General features: G+C 54.6%; 1 protein-coding gene across 15 annotated transcripts in view; it reads left to right on the top strand.

The window, feature by feature from the left end:
* PLEKHA6 (pleckstrin homology domain containing A6) overlaps positions 1-19,199 on the top strand; it is a 138,971-nt gene extending 119,772 nt beyond the window's left edge. For 7 of the 15 annotated variants that reach the window (XM_070384531.1, XM_070384539.1, XM_070384545.1 and 4 more), the window contains 12 exons: positions 30-179; positions 937-1,032; positions 2,525-2,636; positions 3,768-3,907; positions 6,189-6,318; positions 6,676-6,782; positions 7,619-7,795; positions 9,305-9,472; positions 9,559-9,692; positions 10,182-10,327; positions 14,711-14,834; positions 15,442-19,198. In XM_070384531.1, the coding sequence (XP_070240632.1) occupies positions 30-179; positions 937-1,032; positions 2,525-2,636; positions 3,768-3,907; positions 6,189-6,318; positions 6,676-6,782; positions 7,619-7,795; positions 9,305-9,472; positions 9,559-9,692; positions 10,182-10,327; positions 14,711-14,826 (1,476 nt within the window). In that variant the 3' untranslated portion in view covers positions 14,827-14,834; positions 15,442-19,198. Of the gene's footprint in view, positions 1-29; positions 180-936; positions 1,033-2,524; positions 2,637-3,767; positions 3,908-6,188; positions 6,319-6,675; positions 6,783-7,618; positions 7,796-9,304; positions 9,473-9,558; positions 9,693-10,181; positions 10,328-14,710; positions 14,835-15,441 lie in introns of all 15 variants that reach the window. The other 8 variants (XM_070384533.1, XM_070384535.1, XM_070384532.1 and 5 more) reach the window with 7 other exon arrangements.

The raw sequence follows: 19,199 nt of genomic DNA, 5'->3' as shown, positions 1-19,199 counted from the left end.
CCTCATAGCATTCCCCTGCCTTTCTTCAGGAAAGTCTGGAAAGTGCCTTGATGGGGACCCACCAGGAACTGGAGATGTTTGGAAGCCAGCCCGCCTACCCAGAGAAACTGCTGCACAAAAAGGAGTCGCTGCAGAACCAGCTCATCAACATCCGGGTGGAGCTGTCTCAGGCAACCACGGTGATCCTGTGCTCCTCCCTGCTCAGAGAGCCACCCCTCCCAGCCTGGGCTCCCCTAGTCCCCTCTCTCCCCGAGGGCAAGAGCAAGCTGTCTGGGAGGGATGTAAACAAAGCCCTTAATGCTGCCTTGCAAAACGGCAGCAAGCCGCCTCATCCCATCGAGTCTCCACCAGGGAGCTTGGCTTCTTTCCCACGAGCCACATCTGCGCCAGGATTTGTTCACGACAAAGTGAAGTTGAGGGCCACTTACTTCCTCGGCTGCTTTAACAGCTTTGCTGCACACCCCTTCTCTCCCCTCTCTGGAGAACCAAGACATTGGCAACATGCCACCCTGGCTACTTCCTAGTAGGCACCGGGCGGGCCCTCCAATGCAGACAGCAGCAGCAAAAGCCCTGGAAAACTGAAGCCCAAAGGGAGGAAGGTGTCTAGCCTCCGGAGGGTGGACTCCTCTGGCTCTCCTTTAGTCTCTGTCACCCACCCTGGGGACAGCACAGGGGCATAGGAGTGAGATCAGCCCCTTTCAGCCTGTCTGGAGAAGATCCTGTTTTCTTCCTATTTGGACGTACGATAGGCTAAGCAGTTTGTACCTCCTCTAAGGCCAGGGTTTGGCTGTCATCAGACTATCTCAGCCCTGTGCCTTCTCCCATCCCTCCGTGTCCTCCTCCCCAACCTGCCAGACCCCAGGTGCCCCGGCCCGAGGCAGGACGAGGAGGGGCGGTTTGGCACTTGCGGTTTCTCAGTGAGCCCTCCCCTTGCAGGCCCTGGCGAACAGCACCATGGAGTATGAGAGCCTGGAGGCAGAAGTCTCTGCCCTGCACGACGAGCTCTGGGAGCAGCTCAGCTTGGACCTCCAGGTGAAGGGGCTTCCAGGCAGGCAGGGCCCCTGTCCTTTGGTCCACAGTATCTTCCTTTCATGCTTTGGAAAGTTCAGAGACTTAAAACCGGGAGGTTGTCCTGGAATGAAAGACAAGGTTCAGTTCAGTTCAGTCACTCAGGAATGTCCGACTCTTTGCGACCCCATGGACTACAGCACACTAGGCCTCCCAGTCCATCTCCAACTCTTGGAGTTTACTCAGACTTATGTCCATCGAGTCGGTGATGCCGTCCAACCATCTCATCCTCTGTTGTCTCCTTCTCCTCCTGCCCTCAATCTTTCCCAGCATCGGGGTCTTTTCAAATGAGTCAGTTCTGTGCATCAGGTGGCCAAAGTATTGGAGTTCAGGGCGTGTTAAAACAGACTCTCAGTTTCAGGGTGAAGATAATGTGGGAACATTCTTTAGTTCTGTCAAATCTTGGGGGACAAAGAGAAGTTGAAGCGTGGGAGACTTTAACAGACATGCAGATATAAACAATGGCGAGTTTTTAGACGGGAAAGAGGCCTTCCTTTCTGGCATGGGTCAGGAATGCCTGCTTGGAGGCAGGAGGATGGACACTGGGGGCATTTTCTTTTCCGCCCTCTGTCTTCTCTCTCCCCAGGCTCCACTCCTTTGGCTCGCTTTGTAAGCCCTGTCTCTCTGAGGCAGTTAACACCCTGCTTTCTCCTTTCTTCTTCCTGGTAACTAAGCTTACCACCCAACCTTGCAGCTGTCTAGGTGGGTGAGGTGAGGGCCAGAGGCCCCACGCACCACCATGTTCTGTGGGCAAGGCCTCAGTTCGACATGCACATTTTGGGAGATGGGAGAGCATCATGGTCAAGGTGCCGGCTCTTGAGACAAGTAGACCCAGATTCAGATGGTGGCCACGCTGCTTACTGACAGACGGTCTTGGGCGTGAGCCTCTCCACCTCTGAAGTGCGGACAACTGCTGTCCTTGCCTCAGAGAGGTGCTGTGCAGCCGCAGTGAGTCCGTGTGTGCAAAGCACTCAGCGCAGCCCCTGGTAGGGGTTGGGGGGCACAGGGAATGCTAAATCAAGGGAGCTATTGTTTTTCAAGGAGTGGACACTGTAACTGAGGAGAATTCATGGCAATTAGGCAGAAGTTGGATGCGGGCATTACAGAAGGGCTATTTGGCTGTGAAACAAGACAGTAAAGCTGAAGCTCTCGCCCCAGGAAAACAGGCCACCACCAAGTGTCCACCTAAGGGGCGGTCACTCCAAGACCATCCTGAGTGCCCCTGGGTGGGGCGGGATCAGAGGGACAGGTCCTCGCTCTTGGTTTACTGAAGAGGGCTCTTTGCTGTGATAACAGAGCCCTCTTCTCCCGCAGTTCTGGACGCTGAAGAGACAGAGGCTACCCGTGAAGAAGGCGTGTGCTGGAGGGATGTGTGTGCGAGCGTGAGCGCGGGAATGCTCCCGCCAGGACGCTCCTTGGTAGCAACTTCCTTTGACCTGCTTTCTGGCCGTTTCAGAATGAGGTGCTCAACCGGCAAATCCAGAAGGAGATCTGGAGGATCCAGGATGTAATGGAGGGGCTGAGGAAGAATAACCCGTCCCGGGGCACAGACACAGCCAAGCACAGAGGTAGGTGCTCTCTCCAGCAGCCTCCTGGGCTCCTGGCCTCAGCAGAAAAAGCGTGTCTCTGGTCTCCATCCCGCAGCTGCCAACTTGTACCTCTGCAGGCCCTCACACCATGCTCAGAGCCAGCCTGGGCCTTCTCAGGGCTCCAGAAACATCCCCCACCCAGAACAGACCAGATACACCAAAGAGGCTGTTGCCTTGATCCTCATGATTCCTCCCTGGAATAGGTCAAAGAGCACAGCGCTTTCCTGGCCCTCAGTTCAGTTCAGTCACTCAGTTGTGTCTGACTCTTTGCAACCCCACGAACTGCAACATGCCAGGCCTCCCTGTCTATCACCAACTCCCGGAGTTTACCCAAACTCATGTCTACTGAGTTGGTGATGCCATCCAACCATCTCATCCTCTGTTGTCCCCTTCTCTTCCTGCCTTCAGTCTTTCCCAGCATCAGGGTCTTTTCAAATGAGTCAGCTCTTCACATCAGATGGCCAAAGTACTGGAGCTTCAGCTTCAACATCAGTCTTTCTAATGAACACCCAGGATTGATCTCCTTTAGGATGGACTGGTTGGATCTCCTTGCAGTCCAAGGGACTCCCAAGAGTCTTCTCCAACACCACAGTTCAAAAGCATCAATTCTTCTGAGCTCAGCTTTCTTTATAGTCCAACTCTCACATCCATACATGACCACTGGAAAAACCATAGCCTTGACTAGACAGACCTTCGACAAAGTAATGTCTCTGCTTTTGAATATGCTATCTAGGTTGGTCATAACTTTCCTTCCAAGGAGTTAAGTGCCTTTTAATTTTATGGCTGCAGTCACCATCTGCAGTGATTTTGGAGCCATGGGCTAACTGGTGATCTGAGACCACTAGCTTAGTGTCTTCCTTCCTTCAGCCCAGGGACTTTGGTCTGGCTCTCTGTGACCCTTGGAGGCAGTGGTGTTATTTCCATCCATTATCTTTTCCTGCCCAGCTTGCCTCTCGACAGCCAGCCTGTGACCCAGCCCCAGTCCCTTCAGCAGGCCAGGTGGCCCTGACACCCTAAACCACCCCCTGCCTTCCCACCACAGAGCCCGGCTACACTCCAGGCCACACCCCTGCCCCTGTCCTCACCTCTCTCCTCTTCTGCTTCCCCAAGGAGGACTTGGCCCCTCGGGCACCTACAGCTCCAACAGCCCCGCCAGCCCTCTGAGCTCTGCCAGCCTCACCAGCCCACTGAGCCCCTTCTCCCTGGTGTCTGGCTCTCAGGGGTCCCCCACCAAGCCTGGCTTCAGTGAGGTAAGCTGAGGTCGTGGGTAAGGTGGGCCGGGGAGGGAGGACCCAGTCCTCATTTGCTTGAAACTGTACAAATTCTGTGCTCATCTCCTCCCCAGAGGCCCCTAGTGCTCTGTCTCTCTCACTAAGATGGTCATTCTCACACCCAGTTTGTGAACTTCACTCCAGATTTCTCCTTTGCCTGTTCTTATCTCTAGCTGTCATTTTTAGTTGCCGTTTAGGGCAGTCTTCCTGAGCTCCATGATGGTTAGCAAAGATACCAAACACTTAATAGAAATTTAAATCTGGGATTGTTTCAGGGACAGGAGAGCTGAGAGTCAGTGTGGGAAGCATTTTCTGAGTCAGTAAATCAGCCAAGTCTTTTCTGAGACTGGGCAAGGGATGGTGTGAGGCCCTCTCAAGAAAGATGCCTGCGGGGCTTTACCCCATTCACAGTGAACAGCCCTCCTCTGGAACGTGGTGGCGTGTGTCTCAGTATTGAGCCACACGGTTCAGACTGCAGAAGCGCCAGTGTTCCAAAGAGAAGGTGGAATCTAAGCTGGGCCATGAAGCATTGGGGCAGGTAGAAGGACAGGCGGAAGGCATTAGTCAGGAGAGATAGCAGAACAGAGGTAGAAGGGAGGATGTGCCCAGAGTGATGGGGGTGGTGATGAGGAGAGAGCTCTGAAGAACATGCTGGGGCCTCAGTACAGGAGGGCGTCACGGGCAGGCAGGGCTTGCGCTGCAGATGGAGTCCACCCTGGCTCGGGTGGGAGTGAGGTGGTCTTGGGCCCGCCCCGGCTTGGGTCGGAGTGTGGTGGTCCTGCCCCACCCAGGCTTGGGTGGGAGTGAGGGGGTCCCGCCCGCCCCAGCTCAGGTGGGAGTATGGCGGTCCGGCCCGCCCAGGCTCCTGCAGTGTCGCGTCTGCCTCTGCTAACGTTCTCTTCTTCTGCTCTCACAGCGGCTGCTCTTGTTCCTCCTAACGCTCTGGCTTCTCTCTGCCTCAGGAGCCCGGCCCGCCGCGGCCCCCCCTCCCCAAAGCCTACGTCCCCCTGGAGTCTCCTCCCACTGTGCCTCCACTCCCTAGCGAGAGCCGCTTCTGGCCGCACCCCAACTCCCCTTCCTGGCACCGCGGTGGTGAGACAGCCAGGGGTCAGGTACCCAGCGCCCTCGGGCCCCGAGGGCAGGGATGGAGGGAACGGCCTGCAGGAGACCAAGTCACTGACCCTATGCCAGGGTTGACTTTCCCACAGCTCAGTGTTCCTGGCCTCTGTCTAGTCAGACTCTGGGATGAGCAAAGGGATGGCTGAGGCCCTCGTACCGGCCCTCTTTCCCCTTTTGCTTCCTGTGGACAATGGAAAACTGCGTTGCTGCCCTGCCCCATGGCAGCCCATGGCTGTAGGTGGTGGGTTGGGGCCCTCTCCCTGCCAGCGTGACCAACAGCGGAGACCCCGCGATGCCCCATCCCCACCAGTGCCGTTCTGGTCTCTTCCTGCCTTGGTCCACCTCAGCCCCCATCCCCCCACGCTCTCCTTCTCCCCTTGCCTGTGTCTCTGGGCTTCACCAGCCCCCGGAATGTAAGGATACACACACTTTCTCCCCTGTTCTGGCTCCTTCTCTCACCTGAATCGCTAGCCAAGGTTCAGGAGAAATGTGCAGTTAGGCTTGGAAGAGGTTGCATGCTGAGTAGAAAGAGTCGTAAAACAGGCTCAGCCATTTACTGGTAATATGCACAACCCTGAGGGTCTGCCTGGTAAGGTGGGCAGGACAGGCATCATTACCTCAGTTTTACAGACAAAAACAGGTGGTAGGACTCACCCAAGCTCTCCAGTTGGGCCAGAGCTAGTTTCTGACCTCTGGTCTAGTTACACGGTTCTGGGAGTCCACAACCCCAATGCCCTTTTCCTTCCCACAAAACTCATCTGGTTTTCTTGTGGGAAAACCCGATAGAATCCTCAGAGATCTTTGGTTTTGTGGCCCCCTCTTCCAGTCGTTCCTCCTCTGGCTCATAGCAAGTCTGTACATTTCATGTTTGCCATGAGGGAATTTCTCTGATGAGCCTCAACTGGGGGCCTCTTGGAGACCCTGAGCCCTCATTCCACAAGAGGGCCCCACATTGGCATGGGTGGGAGGCTCAAGTGCATCCTTGCCCACTTGCCAGTGAGTGCACAGTCTCCCTGCTCCATGTCTCTTTCAAAGGTTGGCACTCCAACCACTGCAAAACAAAGCATCACCACCCAGGGCCAAGTTCTCCGAGGTTACTGTAGCACAGTCCGTCCATCCATCTTCTCATCCTTTCTCCTAGCCCAAGGCAAGCTACGAGCAAAGCAAGAGAGACCCCCAACAGACATCCCCCCTGGACACCTCTAGAGACATCAGCCTTGTGTCCACCAGGCAAGAAGTTGAGGCAGAGAAGCAGGCGGCTCTCAACAAAGGTACCCCCTGCCCCGCTGTCCCCTAGAAGCAAGGCTTCGCACCAGGGGGGAGCCCAGAGAGGTGCTCGCTCACACCCAAGAAAGCGCTTCCCCACCTGGGCCTCCACCTCTGCAGCGGGGCGGACGGAGCCCTCTCTGAGAAGGGGCGGGGCCGAGCCTCCCTAAGAAGGGGCGGGGCCGAGCCCTTCTGAGGAATGGGCGGGGCCGAGCATCTCTGAGAAGGGGCGGGGCCGAGCATCCCTGAGAAGGGGCGGGGCCGAGTCTCCTTGAGAAGGGGCGGGGCCGAGCCCTTATGAGGGAGCGGGCAGCCCTGTGTCCCTCTTTGTGGGACCCACTGGCCACTGTGTCTCCCTGCAGTGGGCATCGTACCCCCACGGACCAAGTCACCCACCGATGAAGAAGTGACCCCGTCGAGGGTGGTGAGGAGGAGTGCCAACGGGCTCACCAATGGCCTCTCCTCCCGGGTGAGTGCACGCCCGCAGGCCCCGAGCTTGGCGGCCCGAGCTGGGCTGGGAGTCAGCCTCTGTGTGGCCGCCTGTCACAGTTCAGGAAGCCCGGAGCTAGAGGAGGAAAGTAGAACAAGACAGAAGGGAAGCAGGGGAGTGCTTCAAGGAAACATGCCATGAGACGAGGAAGCTGTGCATAATCAAGATATCATATTGAACAAAATTGTTATAATGTGCCACTGATGAAACAAACGCTAAAGTCAATGGTCAAAGATACATGTGCTGGCCAGAGGCACTGTGTTAGTTTCCTAGGAAGTTAGCAAAATGCCACGAATATGGTGACTGAAAACAAATTATTCCCTCACCATTAGAGAGGCCAGCATCCAGAATCAAGGTGTCTGAGGTGGGCTGTGTGTGCAGGCTGAGGAAACACCCATTCCGTGCTGCCCTCCTGCCTTCTGGTTGTTGCTGGCAACATTTGGCTTGTAGACACATTCTTTGGCTTGTAGACACGCCACCCCAATCTCTGCCCCACCTTCAATCACCTTCTACTCTATATGTCTTCTTTTTCCTGTTGCTTATAAAGGCACCCATTATTAAATTTAGAACACACCACATTTGAAAATGATCTCATCTTGGGCTCCGTAGCGTAATTACACCTGCAAAAACTCCATTTCCAAATAAGGTCACATGCACAGATACTGCGGTTAGGACTTAGATGTATTCTTCGGGGTTCACAATGTAACTCATTACCGGCAGGCTTCCCAGAGAAGGGAAATTTTAAGGGATACTGGCAGGTAAAAAGTCGGAGGGCAGGGGAGGGCACCAGTCCGAGCCCTGTCCTCCCCCCGCAGCAGGAGCGCCCCAAGAGTGCTGTGTTTCCCTGCGAGGGCAAGGCCAAAATGAGCGTGGAGGAGCAGATGGACCGCATGCGGCGGCGCCAGAGCGGCTCTGCGAGGGACAAGCGGAGGAGTCTGCAGCTCCCACCCAGCCCGGCCCCCGACCCCGGCGCCCGGCCTGCCTATAAAGTGGTAACGTCCTCCCGGCCCCACAGACATGGCCTGGCGTCTGCCAGCACTGCCCACTACCAGGCATGGTCAACCTCAGCCGGAGGGGCCTGGAGGAGGAGGAGGTTTCAGCAGGGAGGGGCCAGGACGGACCCAAGCCAGGCAACTGGGAGACCTGGGGAAGCTTCTCCCACGCTGGGCAGAAGACATACTGCAGCAAGCGTTTGCCTCTTTAGTGTTTTAAGAAAAATAACTCACAAAAAGAAATGCCTTGATTGTTTTAGTTGAAGTGAATTATACAAAATTCATTGAATAGAGAATAGTACAGAATCCACAGCCTAGATGTTTCTAATGTTTCTAGAGCATTTCCTGTGCGCTTAGAAGGTCATCATCACAGCGCACCAGCACATGCTAGATGTTTCTAATGTTTCTAGAGCATTTCCTGTGCCCTTAACATTGGGCTGGGGGTGGCAGAAGGTCATCATCACAGCGCACCAGCACATGCTGCAGTACAGGTCCCAAGCCCTTTTGTCTCGTTTAGTCGTTTCAAGGATACTGGACTAGGAAGTGTTACCCCCACTGTTGTTGTGGTTCAGTCACTAAGTCGTTTCAGACTCTTTACGACCCCATGGACTGCAGCACACCAGCCTTCCCCATCCTTCACTATCTCCTGGAGCTTGCTCAAATGTATGTCCATCGAGATGCTGATGCTAATTAACTGTCTCATCCTCTGTCACCCCCTTCTTTTGCCTATAATCTTTCCCAGCATCAAGATCCTTTCCACTGAGTTGGCTCTTCAAATGATGTGGCCAAAGTATTGGAGCTTCAGCATCAGTCCTTCCAATGAATATTCAGGGTTGATTTCCTTTAGGATTGACTGATTGGATCTCCTTGCAGTCCAAGGGATTCTCAAGAGTTTTCAGCACCACAATTAGAAAGCATCAATTCTTTGCTCTCAGCCTTCTTTATGGTCCCACTCTCACATCCATACATGACCACTGGAGAAACCATAGCTTTGACTAGATGGGCTTTTGTCCCCATTTTAGAGACCGGGGAAAAAGTCATGAGAAATTAAGGAGCTCTGGGCCACACAGCTCCTAAGTGCAGAGCTAAGAATAGCCCAAACTATGGGGCTAACTTCTCTTTCCACTAAATTTCAGAAATACAGAAAAATTATGACCCATAAATCCTGCCCTTTTTTCACGTGATAAGGCTAGAGATCCATGTAAGACACACTGATTCCGTTACTCAAAATATATGGCACAGGATGTGAACACAGGGGAGGCGGGCGGAGAGAGACAAGCACTGACGGGAGACAGTGATGAGGTGTTTCCTCTGCACCCTTGTAGGCGAGCAGGCTTTGGACGAGCACCACGGAAGGAGGGTAGCTTTGCAGTGGGTGTGGTGGGTACAGTGGGGTGGTTGCCAGGTCAGGCGTGCTGGGCAGGGCCGGTGAGGACCCCGGCGTGGTTGGGGCTGCCTGGAGGCAGCGGGACACAGGCCCCGCGTGGTCCTGACTCTGCTGCCCCCCAGGTGCGCCGCCACCGCAGCATCCACGAGGTAGACATCTCCAACCTGGAGGCAGCGCTGCGAGCCGAGGAGCCCGGCGGGCAGGCCTACGAGACTCCGCGGGAGGAGATCGCCCGGCTCCGCAAGATGGAGCTGGAGCCCCAGCATTATGACGTGGATATCAACAAGGAGGTGAGCAGCGTCCTGCAAGAGCAGCACAGGGCGGGGGTGGGGGGACCGTAGAAGGGCGTGGAGGTGGTGACCGCGTCTCTCCACAGCTCTCCACCCCAGACAAAGTCCTCATCCCCGAGCGGTACATTGACCTGGAGCCCGACATGCCCCTGAGCCCAGAGGAGCTGAAGGAGAAGCAGAAGAAGGTGGAGAGGATCAAGACGCTCATTGCCAAGTCCAGGTAACAGGCCTCGGGTGACCTCTACCTAATCCACCCACCCTGGCACCCAGGACATCAAGGGCACTAGCGCTACTGAATCCAGTGCCCGGACATGTGGTTGGTTCTCCCAAGCCTCCCACCGTGGAAGAAGTGGTTTGAGGCGGCAGACTGGGCTGAGACACGTGGCCGGGTCGGTGACGCAGCCCTCGGTGCCGTAAAGACCTCCTGGGCGCATGCATGTGCTCTCATCAAGACAAACGGATGAGTTGCCCTCTGCTGACTTCTTTTCCCCATCAAGGCTGCCCTGAGTGTTCTCTTAAACCTTCTAGTTCGTTCTGAAATGTTGCAGGCAGGGGTCCTGACATGCATTTTGCCAGGGTCCTACTCACCCCAGGGGACAGGCTTGCACACTCACAGGCCCCCGGACCCCCACCACCCTCAGCCCGCAGGTCCCCCAAGCCAGCTGGACCATCCTGCCCCCTCCATGTCTGTGTGTCTGTGCCTCTTCAGTATGCAGAACGTGGTGCCCGTCGGCGAGGGGGACTTTGTGGACGTGCCCCAGGACTCAGAGAGCCAGCTGCAGGAGCAGGAGAAGCGGATTGAAATCTCCTGTGCCCTGGCGACCGAGGCCTCCCGCAGAGGCCGCATGCTGTCTGGTGAGAGGGGCTGGGCCTCGCTCTGCCAGGGAGACCGGCTGCCCAGGAGTAGGGGAGGCAGTGTGGCAGGGGCGAGCATAGAGCAGGGCAGTGTTCCTTGAGGTCAGGATGAGCGCTTGTTGAGCACCAGGGACTGTGCTAGGCTCACGGGGTGCGAAGGGACCAGAGTCGCTGACATCTGGGAGCTCCGAGTCACCATGACCCGCCTCGCTGCTGGTTGGCGGAATGGCCAGAGGCCATGTGGGGAGCGCAGGGAGCCGTTGTACCTGCGCAGGTCCAGGAAAGGCCCAGAGAAGGGGTGATGACTGAGCCTGATGGGGAGATATACAAGTGTGTGCCAGAGTGTGGCGGAGTGAGGGCCAGTGTTCCAGGGCATTCTCCAACTTCCCATTCGTGCTGCAGGCAAATAGCAGAAATGAAAAGGGAAGATGGTACAAGTAGCCAATAGAGTCACCACCTTGGCTATTGACCCAAACCCACTTTCCTGCTAAGAAAAGATGAGTGTAAGGAGCTGACTTCACACTGATACAAAGGCTAGGGGGTCTTAGTGGACACTACAGGGTGTAGCCAGTAGAATTAACTTCTCTTCCGTCTGAAGGGAAGCATCCTGGAAAAGAGGAGAATGTAATTGGGAAGAACGGAAGAGACTCTGTGAATGGGAGGCTTTGTGGTGGAGGAAGTGGTCAAGTCACGAAGCCTGGGAGACAGAATATTCCCTCTTCCTCAACATGAAAGGTGCTTCGGATGGAGAGGGGGAAGGCTCCAAAGGCCAGCCAAGACAAATGCCCTAGATGGATGCCAGGCTTGTGGTAACTTTAGTCGTGCTGGCCACAGTTCTAATGCCCTGGGTGAGTGTCAGATTAGGATCGTGGCTAGACGCACAGAGGAAGGAAAGGCTTTTCATGTTAGTGGCACAGGGTTTCAGTCCTGGCTCTTTTCTGCATCTGTAAAGTTTAAATCAAGATACCTGTCTAGTGGTGTGAGGATGGAAACAAGGGGTGCTAAGCAGCTAGCACCGTGCCTGGCGCTCAGTAACTGCTCAGTAAATGCTCCCCTGCTGTGGGAGCGGTAGTCCCAGTGCTGGGGGTCATATTAGTTGAAATAGCAGCAGCTAAAGTAGAAGCAGGAGCCTTTTGTGGTTTTTCTAGCTATTTTAAATATGGATATTTTCAGAAACCAAAGCGTTTTGAGATACAGCAAAAGGGATCTAAGTAAGCTTTAAGAGAGAAGCTACTAGCAGTTGGGGTGTAAATGGACTTTAGAATGGGTGGCCAGGGAAAGTCCTTGGAGATCTTTCAGAAACAAGCTCTCAGTTGGCAGGAGAGGAGAGCAAGAGAAGTGATAGGCTTCAGAGAGCCCCATCCTGCAGCCAAAAGGCAGCAGAACCAGTTTGGCTACAAGGAAGCTTCTGTCAACCGCCGTGTAGTTTAGCTACAAAATGAACCCGAACCTTCCAAAGATCAAATTCCACATGCTCTGGGCAAAAGGCAACTTCCTGTTTCAAGAGTTAGAACAGACGGCGCTATTAAAACTTCTCTGCCCCTCCCCAGCCCCTGGCTTTCCCTGCTACAGCTCCCCTACCGAAGGCGCTGTGAAAACAAAGCTCACCCTGGCTTTTCAGATTCTCCCTTGATAGACATGGGCTTACATTCCAGAGTCTGTGTGCAGAAAGCAAATGGTCACCCTGCTTTTGCCAAAACCCCAACTATTTAAAACATGGCTGTGGCCCGGCCAGACCTCAGACTTACCCTGTCCCCACAGCCCCGACCTGTGGCTCACGTTCCCAGAGCTCTGCCAGGCACGGCAGACGCTGTGTGGGAGAGGGTGCCCGTGGGCTGGTGCAGCGGGAGGGGGTGCAGTTAGGGCCTGAGTGCAGTGTGTGGCCTGGGTGCGGAGGCGGGCGGCGAGCTTGTAGCCGTTGTCGGTGTCCTGGCGTGCAGTACACGGAAGATGGGGCAATAGTGGGTTTGTCCATGTGGCGTGATGTCATCGCAGTGTCTGTACTGGGTAATGGCTGTAGGTACACATGTATGTGTGTATATTCACGTATGTGATGTATGCGTGGAGGGAATGTTTGCAAATATAGGAGTGTGTCTGTGTGTGCAAGATGCCTATGGGTGTTGTGCAGAGACCCATTATTTATCAGTACAGGTGGTGTTTGGGAAACTGTTGCTGTGAGTGTACAATATGTAGGTGGAGGTGGTGCTTAAAAATGCAGACGTTTACACGTGATGGGCTTTCTTTGCAGTGTGATGGATGATCGAGGCTATTTGTGTATATGTTGTGCACAGTGTGTGTGTGGAACTTTTGTGAAAACACACCGACGTGTGCAGGATGGAGAGAGCACAGCCTCATGAACGTGAATACGTGTGACTGATTATTTATACGTGCAGGTGTGGTAGTACTTGTGAACACACAACTGAAGTAGCACATTGTACAATGCCTATGTGCTGCATATGTGAACTTATTTTGATGGACATGTTCATAATCTGTGTTTAGTATTTTTCTGATTTCTTAGAGGTTGTATTTAACATAATTAATCTTTCTTGTTCTCGCTCATTTAGTATCATTATGCATGTACGTGTGCTAAGTCACTTCAGTTGTGTCTGACTCTTTGCGCCCCCGTGGATTACAGCCCACCAGGCTCCTCTGTCCATGGGGATTCTCCAGGCAAGAATACTGGAGTGGGTTGCCGTGCCCTCTTCCAGAGGATCTTCCCAACCCAGGGATCGAACCAGCATCTCCTGTATTGGCAGGCGGGTTCTTTACCACTAGAGTATCATTATAAATGTCCTTATTTTGCTGACCTCTGTGGAAGAGATGCCCTTGGGGTCTCTAATCCGTACAGATCTATTTGTGGCCCTGCTAAATGCTCCCAGACTGTGAAGGCTTTAAAGTTAATATGTCTCCTTTTCACAGAAGGTGCGCTCGCCTTCAGTTGTGCCTCAGTGGGCCTCTCAACTCCTCTTTCTCTCTCCCTCTCCTAATTTTCCTATTTCTAATCTCTCATGGGCTAGAAACCCAGCAAGTCAACACCTATCATAATTGTGTTTAAATAAGTATCTGGACTCCAAGGAACTCTTCAGTGAATAAATTGTAAGAGCTTTATTGCATGCACATTGTAGCATCTATTTGGCTTCCTTAAGATCTTCCTTGCTTAGGTTTTGGTTTTTTGACTCTTAGGAATCGAAGTTACCAGACAACTACCCATTGGATCTGTGATACGGGTGTGCACATGGATGTGTGCTTCAGAGGTGTTTGTGGATGTATTTGTATGAAAAGTGACAAGTGTGTTGGGTTGTGTACGAGGCGCAGGCTCAGTCGTGCCCACACACACACATGAGTTGTGTGCGCTGAGTAGAAAAGTGTGGTGTTGCTGGACCCATGCAGACTGGATCACTTCCTTCTGTATGTTTGTGGGCATGCACAGATGTGCCACGGGGCTGTGTGGGCCCTTTCTCCTGTGCAGAGGCCAGGGAAGGTGATGAGGACCCAGGCAGGGTGGGAGCAGGGGTCTGGGAAGGCCGGTGCCGGGTCCCTCTCCGGAGGGAGACAGTGTGACCCTGGCCCAGGCCTGGTTCTGCTCTGAGCCTGAGTGAGGCTCCCACAGCCACACCAAGGGAGCACGGGGGTCTAGAGACTTGCAGGGCTTGTTCCTAACACTACAACTCCTTGTCCTTCACTTTGCTGTTCTCAGCATGGAAAAGAATGATAATAGAGTAAAATCTCATGAATTCAAATGTCACCACTTTCGGGCTTAAATGATCTGTTTAGAGGTGGATTGAAGTTGGCCTTTCCTGGATGGATGAAAAGAGATCTCAAGTGACAGCGGGAATCGCTTTTGAACCCTCCAGTCAAAGTTAGACTGGTTTGAAGCCCATCAGGAGCCTCTGTCCTCGTGGAGCTGATGAACACTGGGATCACTCCACTTTGAGTCATTGAATGAGGGCCTGGTGATTTGGATTAGTGTGATTTTACTGCACTATTAATCATGGTCATCAGTGATATCACTGCCTCTGAAGGTGCCACCCCTCACCCTGTCCACAGTCGGGAGGTGTGAGCATCTCCCCGCTGCACAGATGGAAGGGGAGCTCTAGGCTCAGAGGGGCCAGCATCACCCCCAGTCACCCTGGTTCTCAGCAGAGCTTGGATGCGGCCAGGTCTCCCCTGGGGCCCCGTGCTCTCCTCCATGGCGACCCTGGAACCAGCTCCGCTCAGCTTGAACAGATGCCCAAGCTCAGCGCTCCTCTCTGCTTGCCTCCTGCCTTGCTCCCTGCGTGGAGGAGGGCCTCGCTTGCTCTGGGCACCGGCCTCATGCCTCCGCCTTCCCCACCCCCCACCCCCGCAGCCCCTATTCACTGCCCTGTTCATTTCTGTTTCCAGTGCAATGTGCCACCCCAAGCCCTCCCACCTCCCCTGCCTCCCCGGCTCCACCAGCCAACCCCCTACCGTCTGAACCCCCGCGGGGCGCCGACAGCAGCCATGTCATGCGGGTCTGAGCTCTGACGTAAGCACTTTTCTACCGTATTTCATCCAGCCCCGGGAGTGGGACCCCTGCCCTCCCCCCGCCAGCCGCCTGCACCCTCCATCCCGCCCGCCATCGCTTCTCCCCGCGCCGGCGCGCCTCGCCGCTCTTCCCCTCCGTCGTCCATCCTGCGCGGTGCTGGGCTGGAGCCGGCTGGCAGGGCTGCTTCCGGAAGCTGCGGTGCCAGTGGCTTTGCGTCTCCAGGAGCAGACGGGACAGAGGCCGCTCCTGTCCGCTGTCAGAGGGCTACCCCAGCTCCCCACCCCTGCACCTCCTGTCGGCCTGCAAGCCTGCCATCTGTTCCCTGCCTCAGAAGCCCCTAGAAGCTGCTTCTCCCAGATCTTATCTCTCCCAGATGGTACCCAGGTCTTCTGTAAAGTGGCCCCGGACAGCTCTAGGCAAAGGCTGTGTCCCTTCCCCCTAGCACACAGCCCCTCAGTATCAGGCAGCTGAACAAGAACTGACTTCTGTTCCTTTGTCCCCCTCTCACACGGTTGAGGGGTGGTTTTTGCAGAAGAGACTTTCTGGGTGGGTGGGCTGGAGGGCCCTCCCCGTGCAGCGCCTTCTCACCCGCGTCTCTCTCCTCCAGTGCAAGCCCTGGCTGAAGCCAACGCCGCGAAGCTCCAGAGAGCCACGTTCTGAAGCCGCCTCTGCCCCGCGGCCCACCCTGGCCCCCCAACCCCTGCGCTCCCACGGGAATGCTGCAGGAGCCAGGCCAGGGGCTGGGGTCGCCCAACAGCAGCACAGACACTGCGGTGTCCACACCCCCGGGACTCCGGCCCGAGATCCTCGCTACTCAGACAGCCACCCTAGGCTGGGCGTTAGGTGGCGGGGTGAGGAGCGCCATCCTGTCCGCTGCCCTCGGCACAGGGAGCCTCGCTCTGGCCCTGGCTGGGGTGGTGACAGCCCTGCTGGAACATTCCTTGGTGGAGAAGATGCGGTGGGGAATGCACCCTGGGCCCTCTTAGGTTAGGACTTGTCGCTCGATGCCAAGAGCGGGGCCTGCCGTCATCCCCTTCCATCAGCCCCGCCCTGCTGTCCAGCGGTGCCCAGGGTCTTGGCACATCCCGGTTTATTGGGTGCTCCTTTGGGGTCCAGTGGAGACTGACCACCTGCCTGAGCCAAAGACAAGCTGACAAGAGATGGGAGAGGCTCCTCGGCTCCCAGAGGGGAGCGCTGGCCGTGGGTGGGAAGCGGCAAGTATGTGCAGCGTCTGAGGGCAGGTTGAGAAGGGGTAGCGGAGAGAAGGGGAGAGGTCTCGGGAGGGCAGGAGGAAAGGGAGCGGCAGGGCTCGTGTGCGGGGAGGAGGGGGAGGACAGAGATGAGAAGGGAATGGGGTCGGTTTCCCCGGGGTGGAGCCTCAGGTTAGTGCCAGGCACAGTGCCAGGTGTCAGCTCAGCTCTCCCCACCTTGTGCCGGGATCGGGGGCTGCCAGCTCCAGGACCCCCACGGAGCACGCTGCTGTGGGGCGGAGGTGTGCGCTGAGGGCCCGGGGAGCGTGGGCTGGGGACAGCTTCTTCTGGATCTGGGCCTGATGTCGGCCTCCCCGTCCTGGGGTCAGGAGCAGAGACAAGGACCTGTCTTGGTCCTGCTGGAAGACCAGAAGGTGTGGGGTGGTCGGGGTGTGGAGCGTGTGATCAGCCACGGGGCCTTCCCTAAACGTTTCTGTGACACCATCTCATCGCCTTCCCCCTGGAATGTGCTGTGGGCCAGCTGAGCGTGTGCCCCAGGAGAGCAGATGTGGCCTGAGCCTGGTAGGCCAGATTCTGGAGTCCTCCTCTCAATCCCAGGCGTCCCACACAGGGACAGGTTGAAGCTGTTGGAGCGTCTCACTTCTCGCGTGGCTCATTCACACCCTGCGTAGCCAGGGGACCAGTGGCGGAGCGATAGGAGCAAAGCCTGTTGTCCCTCCGCTCCACCACCTTCGGATGAATGTAGCCAGAGAGGACGGAGGAGCTAGAGTGAAAACCCTTGGCCCCTAGACCTTCTCTTTGCCAGGGTTGCTTCCCCGAGACTTCAACCTGACCTTCAGAGACCCTGAGAACGATTCCTTCATCTTCTAGCAATTGCTCTCCACTCCTTCGTGGCTGGGACAGTTATGGTTCATATGCGAGTAAAGCTGACAATTCACTTAACAAATATTCCCTGAGCACCTTTTATGTATCAGGCGCTGTTGTAGGTGCTTAAGACATTCCCATGTTTCTGAGGGTTTACAGACAGGAGGATTCGCTCACCCTCACATCTAGCAGGTTTTTGTAAACGTGACCCTTGGCTGCATCTCCCATCTTCAGCACAGCTCAAGCACCCCAAACGTGTCCTTTCTCCCCCATAGACTGACAGGTGGGATCAGCTCCCAGGTAACCTTCTCTCCCTTGTCCATCTTCTCCCACACCTTGTCCATCCATAAAAAGCAGAGTTTGGGGTCCTTCCACGCCTTCTCCCTTTCTTTGTGTCTGTTTTTTAAGTGATACTTTTAGAAATACATGTGAAATACCAAGGATTAATGTCTGCCCCTCTGCGACCTCTCTTTCACCTCTTTTTCATAAAGCTGGCTCTTTATGTTGCTTTACATGCCTTAATATATGTTTTGTGAAGATTATCATATTGCAGATGTATATGTAATATATATATATATATTTGTTTGGACATCTGATCCTTTCCTGAAACTCCTGCCCAGGCCCGTTTTCTCTCCTTTCCTTTCCACATCATTCCAAGCATACTGTGGCCATACCCCATGCCTTTTGATCCAAAGAGGGGGAGAGGAGTTATTTTAAGACAGATCTATTTTACATTTTTGTTATAAAAGCAAATCTATTTTCCACATGTGCAATGTCTGAATGGAATTGGCAGACGATGTGAGGGACTGGGGGGCTGCCTCTAGGTCCCGCCCTCCACCCTTCCCTCCTCCTCAGCAGCCTCCTCCTTCCCATTCCCAGTCTGCCAAGGGCTGGTCCCCAGAACTCAGCCGGAGAGGATCTTGCCAGGGCAGGACATTCTCTTGCAGTCCTGGTCTAAGGATTTGATTACACTGTCAACTTTTGATGACTCTCTAGGGTTATTGAATGTGAACCTTCTTGAAGGAAATGTTTACAGCTGTGTGCACAAAAGCAGACCCTTGCAGGCATACACCCCCAGATGTGCTCCTGGATCACCACCTTTATCACCCTGCTGGAATATGCCAAACAGCACTGAGAATGTCGGTCTATTGTTTGATGGACCCAGGATATGGTGCAACGGCCAGTGCAAACAGTTTGACATCTCTGGTCCTTCGGGGCAGACACATTCAAGTTCCTTGGACTTCTCACATTCCTCTTCACTTGGTCCCGCTCTGGTCTGAGTGACATCTACGGCACCTGCCTCCCTCTGTGACCTTTCTTCTGGGGCCCGTTGTTAAGGGGATGGTACCCCAGTCTGGCATCCAGACTGTGAAGTCAGCCCTGAGGGTCCGAAGGATGAGGTGCATCTCAGCCTTGCCCAGGACTTTCCTGCTGCTGGGGCCCTGAACTAAGCCAGCTCAGCCTTCCAAACTGCTTAGTGACTACTGAAGTGGGCAAGGGGCTCTTGCTTTGCAAGGATTTGGGCAGAATGGAAGTCTTTTGTCCAGATCTGGAATCAAAGGTTTTGGAGCCTAGCACAGAGTTCCTGGCCAGCATCTGAAGCCTGGCCTCCCACTTTGACCTTTGCTGGCACCCTATTCCGAGCTTAAAACATCTTGCTAGGAATGAAGGGGGCCTGGCTGGGGGCCCAGAGCTAAGTAACCCACCCGGGGAAAGCCCTGGTTACTAATCTAGGGCCTTCCCAATTAACACATTACCTCCCTCAACAATAACCAGGAGGCTGTAATCAAGTACTAATGTTGTCACTTTAGAGATTTTCTGAGGTTGAAGGCTGTGCATACTTGCTCACCTGTGTTGGTGAGAGGGATGCTCTTGGAGCAGGGCCGACTGTAGCAAGACAGAAGTAATTCCCTTCCCTTTAGGCAGCCCCTCACCTGGCAGCTCTTAAAACTAAGGAAAATATGAAATATACGTATATATACATATATCTATTTATGCACATATCGGGGCCAATTTGATTTGCTAGTATTAGACAATAAACTCTACAAGGAAATTTATGGTCTTGGTGTCTTTTTTTAGTATAAAAATGACCTTAGAAGAAGAGTTAAGGTTAGATGAACAGTGAGTATCTGTCAGGGCTCCATAGCAGCCCCTTAGCTTCTTTCTAGCCAACAAGCCCCTCCCCAGGGAGGGGCCATCCCAACTGACAGGTGAGAGCTTGCTTCCTTCTCAGCAACATTCTTTTTATAGATACAGGTACTGAAGCACTCAGTGAACTCTGCATTTGTAT

The sequence above is a fragment of the Bos mutus genome, chromosome 16 (assembly GCF_027580195.1).
Source record: "Bos mutus isolate GX-2022 chromosome 16, NWIPB_WYAK_1.1, whole genome shotgun sequence".
Taxonomy (NCBI): Eukaryota; Metazoa; Chordata; class Mammalia; order Artiodactyla; family Bovidae; genus Bos; species Bos mutus.
Note: the sequence above shows the minus strand (reverse complement) of the source record. Positions and strands in the feature narration are given on the sequence as shown.